The sequence below is a fragment of the Oncorhynchus mykiss genome, chromosome 16 (genome assembly GCF_013265735.2).
Source record: "Oncorhynchus mykiss isolate Arlee chromosome 16, USDA_OmykA_1.1, whole genome shotgun sequence".
Taxonomy (NCBI): domain Eukaryota; kingdom Metazoa; phylum Chordata; class Actinopteri; order Salmoniformes; family Salmonidae; genus Oncorhynchus; species Oncorhynchus mykiss.
Window position 1 is genome coordinate 35,395,343 of NC_048580.1, and position 27,845 is coordinate 35,423,187.

At 43.4% G+C, this 27,845-nt stretch overlaps 1 protein-coding gene across 4 annotated transcripts in view; it reads right to left on the minus strand.

Moving 5' to 3' along the window:
- LOC110491865 (tyrosine-protein phosphatase non-receptor type 11) overlaps window positions 1-27,845 on the minus strand; it is a 117,729-nt gene that overhangs the window by 58,840 nt on the left and 31,044 nt on the right. For all 4 annotated transcript variants that reach the window (XM_021565687.2, XM_021565689.2, XM_021565688.2 and 1 more), the window contains exon 2: window positions 1,544-1,666. In XM_021565687.2, the coding sequence (XP_021421362.2) occupies window positions 1,544-1,666 (123 nt within the window). The remainder of the gene's footprint in view (window positions 1-1,543; window positions 1,667-27,845) is intronic.

The following is a 27,845-nucleotide window of genomic DNA, read 5'->3' on the forward strand; positions in this document are numbered from 1 at the left end:
GAATAAGCTTTTTGTATTTCTCACCGTAAGCAAATAAATAAACTCTTATGCATTCATGTTGGTACGTAGCCTACTTTCAACAGCAAAACAGTGCAGACACAAAATAAAGCTGTCAATGCTCTAGATAGCACTATTCTAACTATTTCCTCCTTCCCCCCACCAAGCTAGTCCAAACTGACCTTACTGTACCATGGGGGGGCATAAATCACACAGCCCACAGGAAGGTGGTGGAGTAGGGGTGAGGGAGGGCTGCTGTTAGCCTGCACTATAGTTTAGCCACAGGCCCCGTGGTCTGAAGAATAACAAATACATGTAATTTAGCCTGGTGACTGCAAACACACACAGGCAGTTAGGCAGCCCTCAGTCACCACAAAGCCACATAACACCAGGGGCATGCAGGGTCAGACCTCGACATGGGCCCCGGCCTTAATGTTATTAAGAGCTACTGCCTGGACTGGCATGGCTGCCACACTCACTGCTGTTACCAGCCTAACAACCTACATTCACTTTCAAGGTTGCTTGATCGAATCCCTGAGCAGACAAGGTAAAAATCTGTCTTCTGCCCATGAGCAAGGCAGTTAACCCACTGCTCCCCGGGCGCCGAAGACATGGATGTCGATTACGGCAGCCCCCGCACCTCTCTGATTCAGAGGGGTTGGGTTAAATGCAGACGACACATTTCAGTTGAATGCATTCATTTGTATCCCCCTTTCCCTCTACCCTACATACACTCCCCTCTCTCTCTCTCTCTCTCTCTCTCACACACACACACACTCCTCTCTCCCTCGCTACTCAAGCTAACCTCTGCTAAAGAGAGTGAGCTAAAGGACGATGCTGGACCTTTTCCATGAGCTCGTCTGACTGATAAGCCTCTTAAAAGCTTCCGTTGCCAATGCAGAGGCACTCTCTATCCTGGCGCTACAGGAAATCACAGAGGCCTGCTGTTTACCAGAACTCCATGTTTCTCTTTTGTATCTCTCCAACTACAGAGCTCACTGTTCATAATTCAGTGAAATGTAATGTCATGGGACAGGGTTAGACCTGATGATTTCATACATGGGGTCAGTGGCGTAAGTGAATTCTTGTGAAAGGCTATTTACGACCAGTTCTCGCTTTCTTTTCAACCGAGGAGGGAAACAAACATTTTCCATTTTGTAGAAACGTGGGAGAATAACAAACTACAAACTACATATTTCAAGCTTGAACTCCCACAAGCTGTGACTGTTCACCCAAAGGCAAGGCTATTGCTCTCTCGCTAGCTTGCTTACTGGGAAGCGATCATTTCCCATTTCTTGAGGCTTGACTCACGAGACAATTTGCTCTGAATGATTAACTTACACCAGGGACAATGTTGTGGAGCATGGGCCGCTAACGCTAGGATAAAGAGCTAGGCTAAAGCGGTGGACTAAAGCACTAGCAGAGAACCATGCTAACACAGAACATTCACGAAACATTACCATTCTCCCTTGGTTATTTGACAAATAACTTAACCAGATTGTTATTGGAACCAACATTTGTTAGCTGGGAACATGGAGGCCCCTACCTGATAGAGAGAGTAAAATCTCCCGGGTTGCTCTTGCTCGGCCGGGCTAGGAAACTGCCATGGACCCCCCGGGTCAAGAGGAGCTGCTCTGCCTCGATGCCGGTGATGTTGGGGTGGAACCACCTGGAAGAACAGAGAGAGAGAGAATAGTTGAGCACAAACGCCAAATCCAGAGTCACTGCGCCAGAAACAGTGTTTCTCAATGTACCTGATTCAAATGATCAACCAGTTGAATCAGGTGTGTTACTGCCGGGCTAAAAAGAAACAGGGGCCCCTCCAGGAGCTCACTCATCAATCAATCAATAATTTCCCAGTAAAAGATTCAGTTTGGTGACACTAGTCAGAAACACATAAACCATAAGAGTTAACCTTTTGGAGAGCAGAACCCAAAACTACAAATAAGGTTTGAGTAGTTAGCTAAGTAACTTTGGTCAACAAATGTGGCTCACCTTTTAGCCTGCTCTGGGCCAAGTTAACTCCATTTATCTTGAATGAAGTTTCTGAGATGTGGGTTAAGGACCAATAAAATCAGATTTGCTTCCTCTTGCAAAGATTGTCATTTGAGGAAGATGACTGATTCAATATTTTATCAATCAATTGTTTTTTTTTGTGTACATTTGTTTAAAAAAGTATTACAGAATTAGTGATTTGTTTTTTTCACGCAATTGTATTTTGAAATTTGCAAAATGCAAACTAACAGCCGCAACCAACCATAGACATTTAATCCATAGATGGCAGTTCCCATTCAAGTTAAAAGGACATTATGTAGATGTTTTTGTATGGGTCCAGCCCAGCACTGGTTGCAGATACGGGTGGCAAGTTTAGCCAAGCGACAAAATGATGAGGCTTAGGGAAAAACCAGAGTAAATATCGGTAACAATTTGAATCGCTGGAGAGAAGTTATGGCCCTAAAAGGGCTGAAGTCTGATGCAGATATGGCCTGTTTTCTGCTTGACAGATAACGTTACCAAGACGTTGCATCAGCTACAGGAGCTAGCTAATGTTAGCTATGAATGGGGAATCTGGGTTAGCTTTATGCTATCTAAATTATATGGCTGTCTTGATAAATTACTAAGGTGTACATGGTATTTATGATCTAAGACCAGTCGGGATATTGACATAAACATGTGTATTTGATAGTCATGATCATTTAGAACCTATTTACATTGCTGAATTTTTGTTGTTGTGTGTTGATGGCTAGCTAACATTTCTTGTGCATTTCTCTAATGGCGCTTTGGCTGTAACGAAAGTAGCTGTAATGGTGCTCGGCAGTATAGTATCTTTTTGAGACTTCCAAGTGACTATCGCTATTACAGAACATTACTGAAACAATGCTAGCTAGCTAATTAACATTATGTAGCTTGGTAGAGAGTTGACAAGTAAGCTCACTAGCTAGATATGTGATATAATAATGGGACATGCGTGAAAGAAAAATGTAATTTCTCATGTTCTAGTTATGAAAAGGCCCCACCACAATCCACTCCAAGGGAAGTGTTACCTCTGCCTGCTTTATCAAGCATTGGAGTGGCATCCAGCACCACACTGTCAGATAGCAAAGAACACATGCTTCATTTCAATAGGAGAATAGCTAGATACCTTTTTCCTATTCCTTTCAATGATGGGTAGTGTGAACTTTGTGTGCATCATTTATGGTTGGTTTCTGTGTACCTCTCTTTGAGCCTGCCTTCTTTGAGTAGCCTATGTGTAGGTTTATCTCTCTGCTACTGTCATGTCTCACTCTCTAGTAGTCAAAATGTTTGCCAGTAATGAAGATACTATATTCTTGGAGTATAACCAACTGTCTTTTCTAAAGGGGGGATGACTTTCTGAAGTAGCCTGGAGTTGTTGAACTAGATGGGAGCACCAAAGAGGCAACAAAAGGAGAAAACAGGCAACAAGTTTTTTTCCGTTAACTATTCCAAGACATTATCACCCTATATGTGTATTGCCAAAATTGTACAGATCTTATTCAGTGAATTTCTTTTTTTGTAATGTTCTATCACTTCTGTTTATCCTGATGAATATGAGCATCTCCGAAGAGACCATAGAAGTAAATGAAGAGGTCAATGACCTAATGAATAGTCTGTAAGACTGTTCTTAATATTTGTGATATGCTAGTGTATTTACTTTTGTTGTCTGTATTTACAGTGCCTTGCGAAAGTATTCGGCCCCCTTGAACTTTGCGACCTTTTGCCACATTTCAGGCTTCAAACATAAAGATATAAAACTGTATTTTTTTGTGAAGAATCAACAACAAGTGGGACACAATCATGAAGTGGAACGACATTTATTGGATATTTCAAACTTTTTTAACAAATCAAAAACTGAAAAATTGGGCGTGCAAAATTATTCAGCCCCTTTACTTTCAGTGCAGCAAACTCTCTCCAGAAGTTCAGTGAGGATCTCTGAATGATCCAATGTTGACCTAAATGACTAATGATGATAAATACAATCCACCTGTGTGTAATCAAGTCTCCGTATAAATGCACCTGCACTGTGATAGTCTCAGAGGTCCGTTAAAAGCGCAGAGAGCATCATAAAGAACAAGGAACACACCAGGCAGGTCCGAGATACTGTTGTGAAGAAGTTTAAAGCCGGATTTGGATACAAAAAGATTTCCCGAGCTTTAAACATCCCAAGGAGCACTGTGCAAGCGATAATATTGAAATGGAAGGAGTATCAGACCACTGCAAATCTACCAAGACCTGGCCGTCCCTCTAAACTTTCAGCTCATACAAGGAGAAGACTGATCAGAGATGCAGCCAAGAGGCCCATGATCACTCTGGATGAACTGCAGAGATCTACAGCTGAGGTGGGAGACTCTGTCCATTGGACAACAATCGTTGTCGTATATTGCACAAATCTGGCCATTATGGAAGAGTGGCAAGAAGAAAGCCATTTCTTAAAGATATCCATAAAAAGTGTTGTTTAAAGTTTGCCACAAGCCACCTGGGAGACACACCAAACATGTGGAAGAAGGTGCTCTGGTCAGATGAAACCAAAATTGAACTTTTTGGCAACAATGCAAAACGTTATGTTTGGCGTAAAAGCAACACAGCTGAACACACCATCCCCACTGTCAAACAAGGTGGTGGCAGCATCATGGTTTGGGCCTGCTTTTCTTCAGCAGGGACAGGGAAGATGGTTAAAATTGATGGGAAGATGGATGGAGCCAAATACAGGACCATTCTGGAAGAAAACCTGATGGAGTCTGCAAAAGACCTGAGACTGGGACGGAGATTTGTCTTCCAACAAGACAATGATCCAAAACATAAAGCAAAATCTACAATGGAATGGTTCAAAAATAAACATATCCAGGTGTTAGAATGGCCAAGTCAAAGTCCAGACCTGAATCCAATCGAGAATCTGTGGAAAGAACTGAAAACTGCTGTTCACAAATGCTCTCCATCCAACCTCACTGAGCTCGAGCTGTTTTGCAAGGAGGAATGGGAAAAAATTTCAGTCTCTCGATGTGCAAAACTGATAGAGACATACACCAAGCGACTTACAGCTGTAATCGCAGCAAAAGGTGGCACTACAAAGTATTAACTTAAGGGGGCTGAATAATTTTGCACGCCCAATTTTTCAGTTTTTGAATTGTTAAAAAAGTTTGAAATATCCAATAAATGTCGTTCCACTTCATGATTGTGTCCCACTTGTTGTTGATTCTTCACAAAAAAATACAGTTTTATATATCTTTATGTTTGAAGCCTGAAATGTGGCAAAAGGTCGCAAAGTTCAAGGGGGCCGAATACTTTCGCAAGGCACTGTATAATTTACCATTACAAAGTAAATTTGGAAAGTATTGACTTTTTCCACATTTTGTTACGGTACAGCCTTATTCTAAAATTGATTATATTGTTGTTTTTTCCCATCAATCAACACAATACCACGTAATGGAATAGCAAAAATACGTTTAGAATTTTGTTGCAAATGTATGAAAGACAAAAGGATTCAGACCCTTTACTTTGTACATGTACTTTGTTGAAGCACCTTTGGCACTGATCACAGCCTTGAGTATTCTTGGCTATGACACTACAACTTTTCCACACCTGTACAGTTGTGGCCAAAAGTTTTGAGAATGACACAAATATTAATTTTCACAAAGTCTGCTGCCTCAGTTTGTATGATGGCAATTTGCATATACTCCAGAATGTTATGAAGTGTGATCAGATGAATTGCAATTAATTGCAAAGTCCCTCTTTGCCATGCAAATGAATTGAATCCTAAAACATTTCCACTGCATTTCAGCCCTGCCACAAAAGGACCAGCTGACATCATGTCAGTGATTCTCAGTTATTCTCTCGTTAACACAGGTGTGAGTGTTGACGAGGACAAGACTGGAGATCACTCTCTCATGCTGATTGAGTTCGAATAACAGACTGGAAGCTTCAAAAGGAGGGTGGTGCTTGAAATCATTGTTCTTCCTCTGTCAACTATGATTACCTGCAAGGAAACAGGTGCCGTCATCATTGCTTTGCACAAAAAAGGGCTTCACAGACAAGGATATTGCTGCCAGTAAGATTGCACTTAAATCAACTATTTCTCAGATGATCAAGAACTTCAAGGAGAGCAGTTCAATTGTTGTGAAGAAGGCTTCAGGGCGCCCAAGAAAGTCCAGCAAGCGCCAGGACCGTTTTCTTAAGTTGATTCAGCTGCGGGATCAGGGCACCACCAGTTCAGAGTTTGCTCAGGAATGGCAGCAGGCAGGTGTGAGTGTATCTGCACGCACAGTGAGGCAAAGACTTTTGGAGGATGGCCTGGTGTCAAGAAGGGCAGCAAAGAAGCCACTTCTCTCCAGGAAAAACATCAGGGACAGACTGATATTCTGCAAAAGGTACAGGGATTGGACTGCTGAGGACTGGGGTAAAGTAATTTTCTCTGATGAATCCCCTTTTCCAATTGTTTGGGGCATCCGTAAAAAAAGCTTGTCCGGAGAAGACAAGGTGAGCGCTACCTTCAGTCCTATGTCATGCCAACAGTAAAGCATCCTGAGACCATTCATGTGTGAGGTTGCTTTTCAGCCAAGGGAGTGGGCTCACTCACAATTTTGCCTAAGAACACAGCCATGAATAAAGAATGGTACCAACACATCCTCTGAGAGCAACTTCTCCCAACCATCCAGGAACAGTTTGGTGATGAACAATACCTTTTCCATGATGGAGCACCTTGCCATAAGGCAAAAGTGATAACTAAGTGGCTCGGGGAACAACACATCAATATTTTGGGTCCATGGCTAGGAAACTCCCCAGACCTTAATCCCATTGAGAATTTATGGTCAATCCTCAAGAGGTGGATGGACAAACAAAAACCCACAAATTCTGACAAACTCCAAGCATTAATCATGCAAGAATGGGCTGCCATCAGTCAGGATGTGGCCCAGAAGTAACATCTGACAAAAATATCTAAAGACACTGAAGCAGGAAACTTTGGCCACGACTGTATTTGGGGAGATCCTCCCATTCTTCTCTGCAGATCCTCTCAAGCTCTGTCAGGTGGGGAGTGAGTGTCGCTGCACAGCGATTTTCAGGTCTCTCCAGAGATGTTGGATCTGGTTCAAGGTCGTGCTTTGGCAGGGCCACTCAAGGACATTCAGAGACTTGTCCCGAAGCCACTCCTGCATTGTCTTGTCTGTGTGCTTAGGGTCGTTGTCCTGTTGGAAGGTGAACATTCGCCCCAGTCTGAGGTCCTGAGCAGGTCTCCATCAAGGATCTCTCTACTTTGCTCCATTCATCGAGACAAGTCTCCCTGCCGCTGAAAAACATCCCCACTGCATGATGCTGCTACCACCATGCTTCACTGTAGGGATGGTGCCAGGTTCTCTCTAGACGTGACGCTTGGCATTAAGGCCAAAGAGGTCAGTCTTAGTTTCATCAGACCAGAGAATGTTGTTTCATCGTCTGAGAGTCTTTTAGGTGCCTTTTAGCAAACTCCAAGCGGGCTGTCATGTGCCTTTTACTGAGGAGTGGCTTCCATCTGGCCACTCTACCATAAAGGCCTGATTGGTGGAGTGCTGCAGAGATGGTTGTCGATCTGAAAGGTTCTCCTATTACCACAGAGGAACTCTAGAGCTCTACCAGAGTGACCATCGGGTTCTTGGTCACTTCCCTGCTCAGTTTGACCAGACGGCCAGCTCTAGGAAGAGACAATATACCACGGCTAAGGGCTGTTCTTATGGATACAGCCTTTAGCCCTGGTAATTTGGCCATTTACCACAACCCCCTGAGGTGCCTTATTGTTATTGTAAACAGGTTACCAACGTTATTAGAGTAGTACAGATGTAGCATGAGATGCATATGTTTTGTCATACCCGTGGTATTCAGTTGAAGTCGGAAGTTTACATACACTTAGGTTGGAGTCTTTAAAACTTGTTTTTCAACCACTCCAAAAATATCTTGTTAACAAACTATAGTTTTGGCAAGTCGGTTCGGACATCCACTTTGTGAATGACGCAAGTTATTTTTCCAACAATTGTTTACAGACAGATTATTTCACTTATCATTCACTGTATCACAATTCCAGTGGGTCAGAAGTTTATATTTACTAAATTGACTGTGCCTTTACACAGCTTAGATAATTCCAGAAAATTATGTCATGGATTTAGAAGCTTCTGATAGGCTAATTGACATAATTTGAGTCAATTGCAGGTGTACCTGTGGATGTATTTCAAGGCCTACCTTCAAACTCAGTGCCTCTTTCCCTGAGGAAGGCACAGTGATGCCGAAACATTGGTAAATACGCATTAAATTGCTGGGAGATTGTACATGGAGTGTGCGACTTTCTTGATTTTGATTTATAGTTTATCGCCGTTAGTCAGCACCTCTACACAAACTATTATTCTGGGTGTGCGCCAGCTCATGTTTTTTAATGTATTTCAAGGCCTACCATCCAACTCAGTGCCTCTTTGCTTGACATCATGGGAAAAATTGTAGACCTCATAAGTCTGGTTCATACTTGGGAGCAATTTCCAAATGCCTGAAGGTACCACGCTCATCTGTACAAACAATAGTACTCAAGTATAAACACCATGAGACCACGCAGCCATCATACCGCTCAGGAAGGAGACGAGTTCTGTCTCCTAGAGATGAAAGTACTTTGGTGTGAAAAGTGCAAATCAATCCCAAAACAACAGCAAAGGACCTTGTGAAGATGGTACAAACAGGTACAAATGTATCTATATCCACAGTAAAACGAGTCCTATATCGACATAACCTGAAAGGCCGCTCAGCAAAGACGATGCCAATGCTCCAAAACCGCCATAAAAAAGCCAGACTACGGTTTGCAATTGCACATGGGGACAAAGATCGTACTTTTCTGAGAAATGTCCTCTGATGAAACTGTTTGGCCATAATGACCATCATTATGTTAGGAGGAAAAAGAGGGAGAGGCTTGCAAGTTCGAAGAACCTATCCCAATTGTGAAGCACGGGGGTGGCAGCATCATGTTGTGGGGGTGATTTGCTGCAGGAGAGACTGGTGCACTTCACAAAACAGATGGTATCATGAGAGAGGACAATTATGTGGATCTATTAAAGCAACATCTCAAGACATCACTCAGGAAGTTAAAGCTTGGTCACAAATGGGTCTTCCAAATGCCCAATGACCCCAAGGATACTTCCAAAGTTGTGGCAAAATGGCTTAAGGACAACAAAGTCAAGGTATTGGTAGTGGCCATCACAAAGCCCTCAATGCCATAGAAAATGTGTGGGCAGAACTGAAAAAGTGTGTGCGTGCAAGGAGGCCTGCAAACCTGACTCAGTTACCTACACCAGCTCTGTCAGGAGGAATGGGCCAACATTAACCCAACTTATTGTGGGAAGCTTGTGGAAGGCTACCCGAAATGTTTGATCCAGGTTAAACAATTTAAAGGCAATGCTACCAAGTACTAATTGAGTGTATGCAAACTTCTGATCCACTGGGAATGTGATGAAAGAAATAAAACCTGAAAATTCTCTCTACTATTATTCGAACATTTCACATTCTTAAAATAAAGTGGTGATCCTAACTGACCTAAGACAGGAAATTTTTACTAGGATTAAATGTCAGGAATTGTGTGATTTTCTGGATTTTCACAGTGGAAGTGTACCTATGATAAAAATTACAGACCTCTACATGCTTTAGTAGGAAAACCTGCAAAATCGGCAGTGTATCAAATAATTGTTCTCCCCACTGTACACCTACCTGTTCTGAGAGGCCCCATAGTCTGCAAAACCACAAAGCAAGGGGCACCACCAAGCAAGCGGCACCATGAAGACCAAGGAGCTCTCCAAACAGGTCAGGGACAAAGTTGTGGAGAAGTACAGATCAGGGTTGGGTTATAAAAAAAATATCAGAAACATAGAACATCCCACGGTGCACCATTAAATCCATTATTAAAACATGGAAAGAATATGGCACAACAACAAACCTGCCAAGAGAGTGCCGCCCACCAAAACTCACAGACCAGGCAAGGAGGGCATTAACCAGAGAGGCAACAAAGAGACCAAAGATAACCCTGAAAGAGCTACCAAGCTCCACAGCAGAGATTGGAGTATCTGTTCATAGGACCACTAAGCCGTACACTCCACAGAGCTGGGCAATATGGAAGAGTTGCCAGAAAAAAAGCCATTGCTTTAAGAAAAAAATAAGCAAACACATTTGGTGTTCTCCAAAATGGATGTGGGAGACTCACCAAACATATGGAAGAAGGCACTCTGTCAAATGAGACACAAATGTAGCTTTTTGGCCATTAACTTCTTTGATATAGGGGGCGCTCTTTTAATTTTTGGATGAAAAACGTTCCCGTTTTAAACAAGATATTTTGTCACGTAAAGATGCTCGACTATGCATATAATTGACAGCTTTGGAAAGAAAACACTCTGACGTTTCCAAAACTGCAAAGATATTGTCTGTGAGTGCCACAGAACTGATTTTACAGGCGAAACCCAGATATAAATCCAATCAGGAAGTGCCACATTTTTTGAAACCACCTCATTCCAATGACTCCTTATATGGCTGTGAAGGAGCTAGGAGTCAGCTTACGTTTTCCACGTTTTCCCCAAGGTGTCTACAGCATTGTGACCTATTTGTAGGCATATCATTGGAAGATTGACCATAAGAGACTACATCTACCAGGTGGTCGCTTGGTGTCCTCCGTTGCAATTATTGCGTAATCTCCAGCTGCAGTATTTTTCTGTTTGCTTCTGATGAGAAGCCAGCTGCCACCACTGATAGATTATCGAATAGATATGTGAAAAACACCTTGAGGATTGATTCTAAACAACGTTTGCCATGTTTCTGTCGATATTGTGGCTGCATTTTCTGGTATTTTTCAAACGTGATGAACAAAATGGAGCTATTTCGTCTACAAAAATCATATTTTTGGAAAAAATGAACATTTGCTATCTAACTAAGAGTCTTGTCATTGAAAACATCCGAAGTTCTTCAAAGGTAAATCATTTTATTTGAATGCTTTTCTTGTTTTTGTGAAAATGTTGCCTGCTGAATGCTAGGCTTAATGCTATGCTAGGCTATCAATACTCTTACACAAATGCTTGTGTAGCTTTGGTTGAAAAGCATATTTTGAAAATCTGAGATGACAGTGTTGTTAACAAAAGGCTAAGCTTGTGTTTCAATATATTTATTTCATTTCATTTGCGATTTTCATGAATAGGAAACGTTGCGTTATGGTAATGAGCTTGAGGCTATGATTACGCTCCCGGATACGGGATTGCTCGTCGCTAGAGGTTAAGGGAAACGCTATGTCTGGCGCAAACCCAACACCCCTCATCACCCTGAGAACACCATCCCCACAGTGAAGCATGGTGGTGGCAGCATCATGCTGTGGGGACGTTTTCATCGGCAGGGACTGGGAAACTGGTCAGAATTGAAGGAATGATGGATGGCGCTAAATACAGGGAAATTCTTGAGAGAAACCTGTTTCAGTCTTCCAGAGATTTGAGACTGGGACGGAGGTTCACCTTCCAGCAGGACAATGACCATAAGCATACTGCTAAAGCAACACTCAAGTGGTTTAAGGGGAAACATTTACATGTCTTGGAATGGCCTAGTCTAAACCCAGACCTCAATTCAATTGAGAATCTTTGGTATGACTTAAAAATGGCTGTACACCAGCGTAACCCATCCAACTTGAAGGAGCTGGAGGAGTTTTACCTTGAAGAATGAGCAAAAATCCCAGTGGCTAGATGTGCCAAGCTTATAGAGACATACCCTAAGAGACTTGCAGCTGTAATTGCTGCAAAAGGTGGCTCTACAAAGTATTGGCTTCGGGGGGTGAATAGTCTATGCACGCTCAAGTTCAGTTTTTTTGTCTTAATTCTTGTTTGATTCACAATGAATATATTTTGCATCTTCAAAGTGTTAGGTATGTTGTGTACATCAAATGATACAACCCCCCCAAAATCTATTTTAATTCCAGGTTGTAAGGCTACAAAATAGGAAAAATGCAAAGGGGGTGAATACTTTCGCAAGCCACTGCGTAATCAAAATTTCCCAGAAAGCATGTAGTCCTTGGCTCAGACAGTTTAGTAGTGTGGGCTCAATAGCATCTCATTAGTTTGCAAGATCTTGAGAATCAGCTATACATGTGATAGAAGAGTGCACTGTACATGTGATGGAAGAATGCACTGTGCATGCAGAGGGTTGCAATTCCATTGAATTGGGGATAGTTTAACCAAAATATGCCACAATACCTAGAATTGCCACTGTTATAAGCTAACTTTTTCTTGATGAATTTAAGCAAAATTCTTAATATGGTATTTTCTGTAAAATTCTAGAACCAATTTACCTGCATAGACCTGGCACAAGTCATTGGTGGGCTGATATTTGAACCGTACAATTATGTTAAAGAAAACCAATTTTCAATATAGACAAATGTCTAAAATGTGTAAAATTTTTAAACTTTATATCCAAAAAAAGCTAATATGCAAACAAACTCATGTAAAAATATTATTTATTCAAGAACACTTTCAGATGTATAAATAAAATCGGACATTTTCCCATTTAAACTTTGTTGTGCCGGGAGAAAGTGCAGTGATGACACTTTTGGGTGAGAAATAAACAACCTTTAGAATCTTTGATATGACATGGTGTGCCCAGTAAGAAGGTTCTTGATGTCCTGAAGATGCACCTGGCAGGTGTTTGTGTGTTGAAAATGCAAACTGAGGGAGAGCTTGTGTTCTGTTCACATAAGTGTCTGGCAACGGATACTCTTTGGGCATAACGTTAGTATGTCATCATGCCAAACGCTTTGAGAATCCTAGCGCCCAGGGTGGAACCCAGTGTACTGTGAATGGGGATCAGGGAAAGTAGTGTCCCTGATTCTCCAAACACAGAGACTGGGGATGACAACTCAGTTCCCTGCACCAAGGGAACAAAGCTGCCACATCACAAACTGTGTAGACAGCATGCCGGTACTCCCGGGTGTCATCTCCAGCCTCTGCTGCATCAGCCACTGCCAACAATATGCCGCCTGTGCAAACGTAAATATCCGTTGTCTAGGCAGTAATGGGCGAAATGTGGCAGCTGGATTACACAGAGGTCTGGTCCCAGACCACAACACTTCCTCTCTCTCTCTCTGTCTGTAGGCATCTCCCCACGGTTGTTTGAGTTGTTTGTTTGAAAATAGCCTAACTGGTGTTGTAATAAGCCAAGCTTCCACGATGTGAGAGAAAAATAGGGATATATCCTTTAAGACTGGCAGCCATGGCTAGTGTACACATGAGTTTAACAGTCAAATTGCCAGGGTTAGAGGTTCCAAAACTCTATGGATTGTATGCCTATGGCCACAACGCAATAAGCTGTTCCACAGATAGAAGAAGCGATTGTCACACCCTGACCATAGTTTGCTTTGTATGTTTCTATGTTTTGTTTGGTCAGGGTGTGATCTGAGTGGGCATTCTATTTAGTTTGTCTATTTCTGTGTTTGGGCCTGAAATGGTTCTCAATCAGAGGCAGGTGTTAGTCATTGTCTCTGATTGGGAACCATATTTAGGTAGCCTGTTTTGTGTTGGGTTTTGTGGATGGTTGTTTCCTGTCTTTGTGTTTGTTGCACCAGATAGGGCTGTTTCGCCACGTTTATTGTTTTGTATTATGTTCATGTTGAGTTTTCCTATTATTAAAAAAACGTGAACTATAACCATGCTGCATTTTGGTCCGCCTCTCCTTCCCAGGAGGAAAGCCGTTACAGCGATAGCAGTGGGGACAAAGGTGCTTGTGCATTGGTAAGCACACCAAAGACGGCATAAATAAGTCATGAAATAAAGATAGCACTTCTTAAAGTCTATTTCAATTTGCAAGATAACTTTTTTTTTTCATTTTGATTTCAGCACAAACGAAAATGTGTCACTGACTCGCCCATGGATGGATGTTTCAGCATTGTCTCAATGAAGAGTCTGGCATTCGACTAGCCATGCACGACATGAATGCACAGTTACAAGCCTACTAGAGTTGGGGGCAGGCGGATGAGCAATATCCACCATCATAGTACATTTGAAGCCTGATCTGCAATGTGAAGCTGACCTAGCTTTATAAAAGCCTGAGTTGATCTAGTTTATTTCGTAGTATACCACTCAGAACACCAACGTTTACAGAACTTAAGATTACTGGCAAATGCTTACTTCCTGTGTTATATAACCAAACAAAGAGTAAAACAATTTACTCCACCCAGCTCACATTTGGATAACCATATTGTTCACCATCAACAATTACACATTTGGATGCTACATTGTCCAACAAGAAAATGTACAGAAATACACCACAAGCATAATTGCAAATGATGGCTCTGGTCTGTGCCCTTCTATCACTATCTCTCCATATATCCTAACCATTCTTTCATAAAAATGTTTTTTTTTTTAAATATGAAAGGGGATTGTGACTCCTCGTGGTATCAAAAGATCAATAGAGGTCTGAGAACTTCCAACAAAAACAAGTTTTGTGGTTATGTATAAAAAGCTAACATGGAATTATTTTTTTCCTCACCATAACGTAAATATTTTTCATAATTATGAGGTTAATATGCTAAATTACTCTGGGTCTAATCTATGACCTATTCGATTCACAGGGCCCCTTTCCACAAGTGGTTGCTATAGCAAATGGAATTAATTCACTATTGTGGCTTTTTCAAGGCTAGTTAAAGTGTGAACCCATTTGTATTAAGCATAATGAATTGGGTCTACATGAAAAAACAAAAACAACTGCAAACGTTGATGAAGCCTATTGTGATGATGTTGTCTTGAATCAAAAACAGAGCTTGTGGTCAGTTTTGTTGATGCTCAAGGGTGGATTGAGAATTTCCACAAAACACTGTGTTGAATATGTCTGGATACGCTCTTGGAGGAATATGGTGCGATGTTCTGGTATCAGACTTAAAGGCACAATTTGTAGCTTCTTTGTCCACGAGACAGAATGCACCAATGGTCGCTGCTTGAACAAACCATAGAGATAGATAGAGGACTCATCTTTATATCTGTGCCATTATAGTGTCTGTGACAGAATGGGAAGCACCATTGAGGCTACAACCCATAGGAATCCAAACAGTTTACTATTTTAATACAGCGGAAACCCTCAATGGCGCTGCCCATGCTAAAAAGTAATTTTGGCCACTTTGCTACTTAGGTTAAAGAATACCACACTTTTATACAAACGTTTGCGATCTCGATCTGTTGCTTCAGCATCCAAACTATTTAGCTAGGAAAAGCCTGATTATCTAAGAAGCTAAGAAGTATGCACTTGCACCCCGTCATGGATTTACAGTGATATGTACTGGTGGTGTAAACTACACCAATACTTTCTGAACACTGTTTACAATTCTTCACTGTTTACCAGTGGAGGCTCCTCAGTGGAGGTAGAGGAGGTCCATCCTCCTCAGTGAATTTCATAAAATAGAAATTGTGAAACAAAGTTTTCCTTTTTAGATAAAACAATACTAAATATATTCACGTCACCAAAATAATTGATTAAAACACACTGCTTTGCAATGGTCTGCAGTAGCCTCAACAGCACTCTCTGGGGTCGCACCATGGTGTAGCTGGAGGACAGCTACTCTCCATCCTCCTCTGGGTACATTGACTTCAGCAGAAAACATAGGAACCTTGTGGTTCTCACCACCTTCCATTGACTTACAGTACACAGCAATTATGACACCTTCTGGAGGACGTCCTCCAACCTATTAGAGCAATTGCAGCATGAACTGACATGTTTTCCACCCAATCAAAGGATCAGAGAATGAATCTAGTACTGAAAGCATAACTACAGCTAGCTAGCACTGCAGTGCATAACATGTGGGGAGTAGTTGACTCAAATAGAAAGACAGTTCTGAACAAATTAATTTCTTAAAAAATGAAGGAGAAGCAAAAGAGAGAGAGAGCGAGAGATATTTTGTTGTATTTTCTTCACTTTCACTTTCTAAGCTAGCGAATGCAGCTAGCTAGTTTAGCCTAATCAAATACCCGGCTCAAACAGAGAGGAATGCTATGTTAGCTAGCTGAATGCAGCTAGCTAGTTTAGCCTACTCAAACACCCGGTTCAAACAGAGAGGAATGCTATGTTAGCTAGCTGCATTCAGCTAGCTAGTTTAGCCTACTCAAACACCCATCTCAAACAGAGAGGAGTGCTTTGTTAGCTAGCTGAATGCAGCTAGCTAGTTTAGCCTACTCAAACACCCGGCTCAAACAGAGAGGAATGCAGTGTTAGCTAGCTGACTATGGCTATCCAACACTCTTCCAAGTCAAGGCTTGCAACTCTTTTGTAGTCCAATATTTACTGTACGATATTTACTGACAGTGAGCTGTGATAATATAACACTGTGCAGACATGCATGCAACATTCTGCATACAGTGGAATTCACTATTTGATGCAAGACTGATCCACTCTATAAGAAATGTGCTAAAGGCCATCTTTTACAGTCTAAATGTCATTTTAAAGGTAAAACTCTTGAATGGAAAATTCTCTTAACATTAATGAATAACTTAAAATAAATATAACTTAAATATACATTAACCTCTTCAATTAAAATAAATTAACATCATCATCTATAGAATGATATAATAAACAAAATAATAAAATCAGCAGCAGATTTTTGAACTAAGTACACATACCAACTAGACAACAAGCAGCTGTAAAAGTGGAAATGGAAAACAAAATGGAAATGAAAAGGCCTGAAGGTGGCTCTAGAGGAAAGGTCAAGAGGTCACCCAATCAATAGGTTTCTTCCACTTGGGGTCTTGATTGTGCATAACTAATGTTATGGCAATCCAGCCATTACTTTGAGATACATCTTGTTCTCAGTCTGTTCTCAGTCTTGTTCTCAGCCTGTGGGCATCATGTGTGTATCCAATATCCATAGCCATACCATTTAACAGTTATCACTGGCCCTTGCTCAGCCTTACTCACCAAGAGCCCAGCGCTAAGCCTTCCTGGCTAATTCACTGATCAAGTCTTTGAAGTCCAGCTTTCTAGCTAACTGACTTTCAATGGACAGCATGGCAAGACTGCAAAGCCTGTCCTGGGACATAGTGGATCTCAAATAGTTTATCAGTTTTAGCTTACTGAAAGCCCTCTCGCCCCCAGCAACAGTCACAGGCAGTGTGCAAAATCTATGTAAAGCAATGCACACTTCTCCAAAAATGCATCATACAAATTGCATTCAGGAGACCAAGAGGGGACAAGTTAGGGGGGAAAGTGGCAGCATTTACAGTATTCAGGTGTCTCACTTCATTATGAAACTCAGGTGTAAGACTTCTGGAATACTTCATGATCAGTGGCTGGCACACAGAGGGGACTTTATCCTCACTAATCTGCCCAACTTTCAGAACAGCAGAAATTTCTGATACAATTTTTGCAGTGGTGTGGAACCTAGTGTCCAGGTCACTTATGATGTTGTCCATAGCAGTAACAAAAACACTGTTCCGAAACACCGTTGCTGCACTGTCCTGAGCTGTCTCCTCTTGAGAGGTCTCATCATCGAATCTCTTCCTTTTCCTCTGGAGGCTGTTTTCCTTGCTAAATTGAGGTGCAACATCCATTTGCGTAGCAATCACTGTTGCCTCAGACAGGAGAGACTCCCATCCATCTCTAAGAGCCTGCATCTCTTCCTTTAAGGCTCTGATATTGGCTGCCTCTGTGTCAAGTGAGATTTTTCCTGACTGGAGAATCACATTCCTGTCCTCAATGCATTACAGTACCTGCATTTATTCCACCTGACATGTCATTCAACACAATGCTGCTCACCTCCTTTTTCAGTTGGGAGTAGGGCTGGTTGAGGGGTATGGGGATGGGGAGACTGGGCTGCTGAGCCTGAAGCTGCATCTGTTGGGCCTGGCACCAGGCAAGGGCAGGGACAACTGATTCAGTATTAGCTTGCTAAAAGTTTGCCTGCATTGATTAAATGTTGGCTAAAAGAGGAGCAAAATGTAATCACTCAGAATATTCTTTGAAGATATCAAGTAAATAATTTTAGTGGAGCAAAGGTAGCCTATATAACTATGGACTAAGCTAACAGGTTAGTTCCCACCACTCACGGACAACACCCACCTTCCTTTGTTTAAAATTGGGCAACAGCTTTCTTTTCTATCTCCTGTCTTTCTTTTTTTTCCTTTTCGTTTTTGGAAGCCAGATTTGTCTTTAGGAAGCTGAGACACTATGCTCCACTGCACTCCTCACTCTCAATTCAAGTACCGTTCGTGCCTGGTTTGGGGGCAGGACGGAACCATTTAATGTAAATAGGGTTGGGGCATGGGCAATACAGAGGCTCTCTGGATATTTATTTTTTGCCAAAAACAAGAAAAATAAACCATTTGTTTTATTAGTAAAATATTATATTAATGATGACAGGTCAATAATTTAATATTGATTTTTTTTTACCTAATGTTCTAATCATTTTTTAGGGCCCCTGTCAGTCACAGGCCCTTAGAATTGTCCTAACCCCCTTTTTTTTTGCCTGGTCACAAACAGCTGTTGTGTTTAGCACTGAAGTCCACAAGCGAAGGGAAAAGGGATAAAGTGTGTAGATGCGATAAGGAATTATACAATGAGCAAAGTGGTCATTGTACACCTATTTGGACGTGTTTCCTTCCAGTTCTCTGCTGCCAATGACTGGAACGAATTGCAAAAATCTCTGAAGCTGGAGACTTATATTTCCCTCACTAACTTTAAACATCAGCTATCTGAGCAGCTAAACCGATCGCTGCAGCTGTACATAGCCCATCTGTAAATAGCCAATCCAATCTACCAACCTCATCCCCATTTTGTTTTTATTTACCTTTCTGCTCTTTTGCACACCAGTATTTCTACTTGCACATCATCATCTGCACATCTATCACTCCAGTGTTAATCTGCTAAATTGTAATTACTTCGCTACTTTGGCCTATTTATTGCCATACCTCCTCATGCCATTTGTACACACTGTATATAGACTTTCTTTTTTCTTATTGTGTTATTAACTGTACGCCTCTTTATTCCATGTGTAACCCTGTGTTGTTGTTTGTGTCACACTGCTTTGCTTTATCTTGGCCAGGTTGCAGTTGTAAATGAGAACTTGTTCTCAACTAGCCTACCTGGTTAAATAAAGGTGAAATGTGGCCGCTATGAAAGTGTTTGCGTGTGATCAGGGGTGTATTCATTCTGCCGATTCTGTTAAAACGTTTCTTAAACGGAAGCAAACAGAACGAAACAAGGATAAACGTGCCTGAATTTGTCCAACCAAAACTCTTGTTTGCAACTGTTTGGAGTAATGATTACACGCTAGATGCAGGCCTGAGTGTGCAATGCGGAATATAATGTCTCACTGTCTGTCACCTTGATTACTTGACCTGCGCAACTATCTTGTGAACTTTCATTCTTAGGCTAGGTTGTGATGGGTAAAGGAAACATTTGAGAATCTTGTAGTAGCCTAAACCTATCGATGTTACATTGAGCTCATATTATGCTGTAAAGGGTCCTGCTCATAAAACAATTATTGTCCTTTCTAATCGGCACCGACCACCACTGCCGTTTCCAATTCACTGTTTCCAACACTCTAGGGGATTCTTTCTTTTGAGGAAATATCAGAGATAAGTGGGGAATTTGGTAGGGGGGGGACATTATACTTTTTGACACTGAGATTGATAGAATCAGTGAGTCACATAGCACATGTATTTCCAAGGCAAAATATCGCTTCCCCCAGGCTTCACAAAGAATCACGGACAGCGATAAATGCAGTAAATGCAACAATAAGATAAACTTTTTATAAAACTCCACACACACAATCTTTGCCAGATCAGGCCTCTATGCCATGGCACAAAAGTGAGTATTTGGGTATATTCGTGTACATTTGAGTCATTTATCAGACACTCATATCCAGAGAGACTTACAGTACATTTTTTACTAAGTATCAGCAGTCAGTGCTAACAGAGGAGAAACAAGTCAAGTGTTACTTCACAGAAGGCAAGGGAAGGGGTGAGGGGGTTGCTGTTTGATTATATACGAGGTAGGGTTTCAAATGTTTTGGGGTAGATGGGCAGGGACTCTGCGGTCCTAGTTTCAGGGTGAAGCTGATTCCACCATCGGGGTACCAGGACAGAGAAGATCTTAGACTGGGCTGAGTGGGAGCTGCTCATGTTTATATTTAGGAGACAAACCCATGACCAGTAACAAAAAAAAAAATGTTTTTTTTTCATCTTACAATTACTATTAATAAACTAAGGAGATCAACAGGCATGTTAACACTCGATCTACTTACAAGCCTTGTGAGACTTTCGTACAGCCTTCAAGCAGCCGTGAAACGCACATCCTTTCATATTTCTGTTTGATGGCAAAACTGTGGATCCAATTTAACCGGACTCTTGGGGAGCTTGAGCTCAACTGCTGGGCAAACATCTAAATTAATAAAGTCCCGACAATGTCAACAGAGTAAACTAAGTCCTTGGAATGGCGGGACGTTGTCCTGTGCCTTCGCTCCGTGCCTCCGGTGCAATGACACTCAGATCAGGATGAATCAGGCTTTAGTGGCGGCTCGTCATTCACAAACCAGACGTGAGAGAGAGAGAGAGAAACAGAGAAAGAGAGAGAGAGCAAGAGAAGACATCAGTAGACAGTAGTAGAGCTGATGGAAGAGGGAACAGACAGGGCCAAAGCCCCGCAAAGCCTCAGACATCTGGGGAGCGACACTGGCCCAGATTGCACCTGACCCCCTTATCCAGCCGGGTACCAGGCTTATTTCTCATTCTAAACCCATGAGATTACTGAGAAACTTTTCAAACAGCAGCAGGCAAATTGTAACAGATTACAACTGGCATTCAACAAGGGATTAGACACAAATACATGACAGGGGGGAATTGAACAAGGCTCTGCATCATCAAAGGCCCATGCTCTGTCATGAACAATATACTGGGATATACATCAATGAAAGGAGCATGTGTAGAGATCCAGAAACACGCCTGACGTAATTGTAGAAGAGGGGTCACTGCAGGATCCACCTGATTCAAAAACAGTCCGTCAGAAGGAGATAAGAGGAATTATATCTACTCAGCTGCTACCCCATTCTCAATAAGCAAGAGACTGTATAGCCCAGGCCTACTGTTGATATGGTGTTATAGGGCTGAACATTTTGAATAGCCAATGTTTGGAGGAGCGCGTCTTTGGTAACCGGACAAGAGGTGCTCTTTGGAAATGAGGATGGATACAAGCCAAATGGAGATTGCATTGCAGGTAGGCTTATGTGAATTGTGAATCATGCAAAATCATGTTGGCAAAAGCCTCACGAGTAGACCATTTAGAAACCCTAAAGCACTAAATAAACTTCAGTTAGTGCTAAACACGGCTGCTAGAATCATTAATGGAACCAAAAAAAGGTGATCATATTACCCCAATGCTAGCCTCTCTACACTGGCTTCCTGTTAAGGCTAGGGCTGATTTCAAGGTTTTACTGCTAACCTACAAAGCATTACATAGGCTGCTCCTACCTATCTTTCCGATTTGGTCCTGCCGTACGTACCTACACAAGACACAGGCCTCCTTACTGTCCCTAAGATTTCTAAGCAAACAGCTGGAGGCAGGGCTTTCTCCCATAGAGCTCCATTTTTATGGTCTGCCGATCCATGTGAGAGACGCAGACTAAGTCTCGACCTTTAGGTATTTTTTGAAGACTCATCTCTTCAGTAGGTCCTATGATTGAGTGTAGTCTGGCCCAGGAGTGTGAAGGTGAACGGAAAGGCACTGAAAGGCACTGGATCAACAAACCGCCCTTGCTGTCTCTGCCTGGCCGGTTACCCTCTCTCCTCTGGGATTCTCTGACTCATTCTCTACCCTATTACAGGGGCTGCGTTACTGGCTTACTGGTGCTCTTCCATGCCGTCCCTAGAAGGGCTGGGTCACTTGAGTGGTTTGAGTCACTGACGTGATCTTCCCGTCCGGGTTGGCGCCCCCCCCCCCCCCCTTGGGTTCGTGCCGTGGGGGAAATCTTTGTGAGCTCAGGATAGTACGTTGGTGGTTGAAGATATCCCTCTTGTGGTGTGGGGGCTGTGCTTTGGCAAAGTGAGTGGGGTTATATCCTGCCTGTTTGGCACAGCCCGGGGGTATCGTCGGACAGGGCCACCGTGTCTCCCGACCCCTCCTGTCTCAGTCTCCAGGATTTATGCTGCAATATTTTATATGTCGGGGGGCTAGGGTCAGACTGTTATATCTGGAGTATTTCTCCTGTCTTATTCGGTGTCCTGTGTGAATTTAAGTATACTCTCTAATTCTCTTTTTCTCTATCTCTCTTTCTTTCTCTTGGAGGACCTGAGCCCTAGGACCATGCCTCAGGACTACCTGGCCTGATGACTCCTTGCTCTCCCCAGTCCACCTGGTCGTGCTGCTGCTCCAGTTTCAACTGTTCTGCCTACGGCTATGGAACCCTGACCTGTCCCAGACCTGCTGTTTTCAACTATCTAGAGACAGCAAGAGCGGTAGAGATACTCTGAATGATCAGCTAAGCAAAGCCAACTGACATTTACTTCTGAGGCGCTGACCTGTTGCACCCTCGACAACTACTGTGATTATTATTATTTGACCCTGCTTGTCATCTATAAACATCTTGGCCATGTTAATCTCCACCCGTCAGGGTCAGAAGAGGACTGGCCACCCCTCATAGCCTGGTTCCTCTCTAGGTTTCTTCCTAGGTTCTGGCCTTTCTAGGGAGTTTTTCCTAGCCACTGTGCTTCTATACCTGCATTGCTTGCTGTTTGGGGTTTTAGGCTGGGTTTCTGTACAGCACTTTGAGATATCAGTTGATGTATGAAGGGCTTTATATATACATTTGATTGATTGATTGACATGGATTGACTCCTTGGCTAATTCATGGCCAGGATAAGAAAGACACCAGATGCATTGCTGTTGAACCAGCTTTCATTATATTAGGGTAAGTGTAGCATAGTATAAAATAAATGGAAAACAAGCAATTGTTACTTTACACACATCCTAAATAATAACAGGAGTTTTTACACACATACTAAATAATAACAGGAGCTGCCTAAAATAAAAATGTTACTTTTTCTCTGTCTGAAATTTCAGCAGCTTCATGCTGCGTCTACCAAGCTATCTAACTGAACTATTTAGACCCCTTAACCTTTTCCACATTTTGTTAGGTTACAGCCTTATTCTAAAATTGATTAAATAGTTTTCCCCCCTCATCAATCTACAGACACGCAAAACATAAATGTATAAATACATAAAAAACTGAAAGAATACATTTACATAAATATTCAGAACCCTTTACTCACTACTTTGTTGAAGCACCTTTAGCAGCGATTACAGCCTTGAGTCTTCTTGGGTACAAGCTTGCCTCACCTGTACTTAGGCAGTTTCTTCCATTCTTCTCTGCATATCCTCTCAAGCTCTGTCAGTTTGGATGGGGAGTGTCGCTGCACAGCTATTTTCAATCCTCTCAAGAGATGTCTGATCGGGTTCAAGTTCTGGCTGTGGCTGGCCCACTCAAGGACATTCAGAGACTCCTGCGTTGTCTTGGCTGTTAGCTTAGGGTCGTTGTTGTCCTGTTGGAAGGTGAACCTTCACCCCAGTCTGAGGTCCTGAGCGCTCTGGCGCAGGTTTTCATCAAGAAGCTCTCTGTACTTTGCTCCATTCACCTTTAGCAGCAATTCAAGCCTTGAGTCTTCTTGGGTATTATACTACAGATCGTCTCAAGCTCTGTCCGGTTGGATGGGGAGTGTCACTGCACATCTATTTTCTTTCCAGAGATGTTGGATTGGGTTCAAGTCCGGGCTCTGCAGGGCCACTCAAGGAAAGTACGGCGTCTGGCTTTGCAAAACCTAATCATGCACCTTGAGCTGTATGGACACCACAGAAAATTGGATATACAGTTAGGTCCGAAAGTATTGGCACCTTTTGATAAAGATGAGCAAAAAAAAGACTATATAACAAAAATAATACATATACAGAGCTATAGTGTATGCCTCCCCCCAAAATGAATATCATTTATACTAATAGAATAGCTAAGAAAAAATAGCTAAGAATATGTATTTAGTTTAACAAGTAATACTTTTTTTATGACAGCAGTCATATATTTTTCAACACCTCACCTTGCGAGAATAATGGAACTGTGCCTTTTTCTAAATGTTTTATGACTTGAGAGGGATCTTAGACAATTATTTCATAATGAATCTTTCCAGATCCTTGATATCTTTTGTCTGCGCTTATGGGCTGCCCTCTTCAGGTTTTCAAAGGGGTTCACAGGTTTTCAATTTTGTTTGTCACCGATTTTGTGGTCAATTAACCATTTCTTTGTGGATTTTGACGTGTGCTTGGGGTTATTGTCTTGCTGGAAGATCCACTTGCAGTCAAGTTTCAGACTCCTGGCAGAGGCAACCAGGTATTTGGCTAAAATGTAAAAGGACCCCAGGAACAGTGGAAGCAAAATAGCCCCATAATTTCGAAGATCCTCCAACATATTTTACAGTAGATATGGGTTTCTATTCTGTATATTTTATATTCATCTGTTTTATAACAGTGACACTTGTTACCAGTCATTTCTCTCAAAGGGATTGGGGTGGAGTGGCACATTGGTACTTCAAATTGTTAGAGGAGTGCCTACCCCTCCCTAGTCCTCTGTTATTTAAAACCTGCATGCTGGACTTGTTTATTGGCCCTCTCTGTTACGGTGCGTGAATGAGGACCCAAAAGCGAATTAACGTAAACAGAGCTTCTTTAATAACAAAACAAAACGTAGGCTCAGATGGACCGGCAGGTTCCGACAGGACAGGACAAGGTTGCAGCAAACATGACGATAGTCTGGTTCAGGCATGAACAACACAAACAAGAATCCGACAAGGACAGGAGCAGGAACAGAGAGAGATATAGAGACCTAATCAGAGGGAAAAAGGGAACAGGTGGGAAAAGGGGTGACGAGGTAGTTAGGAGGAGACAAGGCACAGCTGGGGAAAAGAGGGGGAGAAAAGGTAACCTAACAACGACCAGCAGAGGGAGACAGGGTGAAGGGAAAGGACAGAAACAAGACACAACATGACAGTACATGACAGTACCCCCCCACTCACCGAGCGCCTCCTGGCGCACTCGAGGAGGAAACCTGGCGGCAACGGAGGAAATCATCGATCAGCGCACGGTCCAGCACGTCCCGAGAGGGAACCCAACTCCTCTCCTCAGGACCGTACCCCTCCCAATCTACTAGGTACTGATGACCACGGCCCCGAGGACGCATGTCCAAAATCCTACGGACCCTGTAGATGGGTGCGCCCTCGACAAGGATGGGGGGGGGGGGGGAAGACGAGCGGGGGCGCGAAGAACGGGCTTGATACAGGAGACATGGAAGACCGGGTGGACGCGACGAAGGTATCGCGGAAGAAGAAGTCGAACTGCGACAGGATTAATGACCTGAGAAATACGGAACGGACCAATGAACCGCGGGGTCAACTTGCGAGAAGTGGTCTTAAGGGGAAGGTCCTGAGTGGAGAGCCAAACTCTCTGACCGCGACAATATCTAGGACTCTTAGTCCTACGCTTATTAGCAGCCCTCACAGTCTGCGCCCTATAACGGCAAAGTGCAGACCTGACCCTCTTCCAGGTGCGCTCGCAACGTTGGACAAAAGCCTGAGCGGAGGGGACGCTGGACTCGGCGAACTGAGATGAGAACAGCGGAGGCTGGTACCCGAGGCTACTCTGAAAAGGAGATAGCCCGGTCGCAGACGAAGGAAGCGAGTTGTGGGCGTATTCTGCCCAGGGGAGCTGTTCTGACCAAGACGCAGGGTTGCGTAAAGAAAGACTGCGTAAGATGCGACCAATAGTCTGATTGGCCCGTTCTGCTTGACCGTTAGACTGGGGGTGAAAGCCGGAAGAGAGACTGACGGAAGCCCCAATCAAACGGCAAAACTCCCTCCAAAATTGAGACGTGAATTGCGGACCTCTGTCCGAAACGACGTCTGACGGAAGGCCATGAATTCTGAAAACATTCTCGATGATGATTTGTGCCGTCTCCTTAGCAGAAGGAAGCTTAGCAAGGGGAATAAAATGAGCCGCCTTAGAGAACCTGTCGACAACCGTAAGAATAACAGTCTTCCCCGCTGACGAAGGCAGTCCGGTGACAAAATCTAAGGCGATGTGAGACCACGGTCGAGAGGGAATGGGAAGCGGCCTGAGACGGCCGGCAGGAGGAGAGTTACCGGACTTAGTCTGCGCGCAGACCGAACAAGCAGCCACGAAGCGACGCGTGTCATGCTCCCGGGTGGGCCACCAAAAGCGCTGGCGAATGGAAGCAAGCGTACCCCGAACGCCAGGGTGGCCGGCTAACTTGGCAGAGTGAGCCCACTGAAGAACGGCCAGACGAGTAGGAACGGGAACGAAAAGAAGGTTCCTGGGACAAGCGCGCGGCGACGGAGTTTGAGTGAGTGCTTGCTTTACCTGCCTCTCAATTCCCCAGACAGTCAACCCGACAACACGCCCCTCAGGGAGAATCCCCTCGGGGTCAGTGGAGGCTACTGAAGAACTGAAGAGACGAGATAAAGCATCAGGCTTGGTGTTCTTAGAGCCCGGACGATAAGAAATCACGAACTCGAAACGAGCGAAAAACAGCGCCCAGCGCGCCTGACGCGCATTAAGTCGTTTGGCAGAACGGATGTACTCAAGGTTCCTATGGTCAGTCCAAACGACAAAAGGAACGGTCGCCCCCTCCAACCACTGTCGCCATTCGCCTAGGGCTAAGCGGATAGCGAGCAGTTCGCGGTTTCCCACATCATAGTTACGTTCCGACGGCGACAGGCGATGAGAAAAATACGCGCAAGGGTGGACCTTGTCGTCAGAGAAGGAGCGCTGAGAAAGAATGGCTCCCACGCCCACCTCTGACGCGTCAACCTCGACAATGAACTGTCTAGAGACGTCAGGTGTAACAAGGATAGGTGCGGATGTAAAACGATTCTTGAGGAGATCAAAAGCTCCCTGGGCGGAAACGGACCACTTAAAGCACGTCTTGACAGAAGTAAGGGCTGTGAGAGGAGCTGCCACCTGACCGAAATTACGGATGAAACGACGATAGAAGTTCGCAAAGCCGAGAAAGCGCTGCAGCTCGACGCGTGACTTAGGGACGGGCCAATCAATGACAGCTTGGACCTTAGCGGGATCCATCTTAATGCCTTCAGCGGAAATAACAGAACCGAGAAATGTGACGGAGGAGGCATGAAAAGAGCACTTCTCAGCCTTCACAAAAATACAATTCTCTAAAAGGCGCTGGAGGACACGTCGAACGTGCTGAACATGAATCTGGAGTGACGGTGAAAAAATCAGGATATCGTCAAGGTAAACGAAAACAAAGATGTTCAGCATGTCTCTCAGGACATCATTGACTAATGCCTGAAAGACAGCTGGAGCGTTAGCGAGGCCGAAAGGAAGAACCCGGTATTCAAAGTGCCCTAACGGAGTGTTAAACGCCGTCTTCCACTCGTCCCCCTCCCTGATGCGCACGAGATGGTAAGCGTTACGAAGGTCCAACTTAGTGAAAAACCTGTCTCCCTGCAGGATCTCGAAGGCTGAAGACATAAGAGGAAGCGGATAACGATTCTTCACTGTTATGTCATTCAGCCCTCGATAATCTATGCAGGGGCGCAGGGACCCGTCCTTCTTCTTAACAAAAAAAAAACCCCGCTCCGGCGGGAGAGGAGGAGGGGACTATGGTACCGGCGGCAAGAGCTACAGACAAATAATCTTCGAGAGCCTTACGTTCGGGAGCCGACAGAGAGTATAGTCTACCCCGGGGGGGAGTGGTTCCCGGAAGGAGATCAATACTACAATCATACGACCGGTGTGGAGGAAGAGAGGTGGCCCTGGAC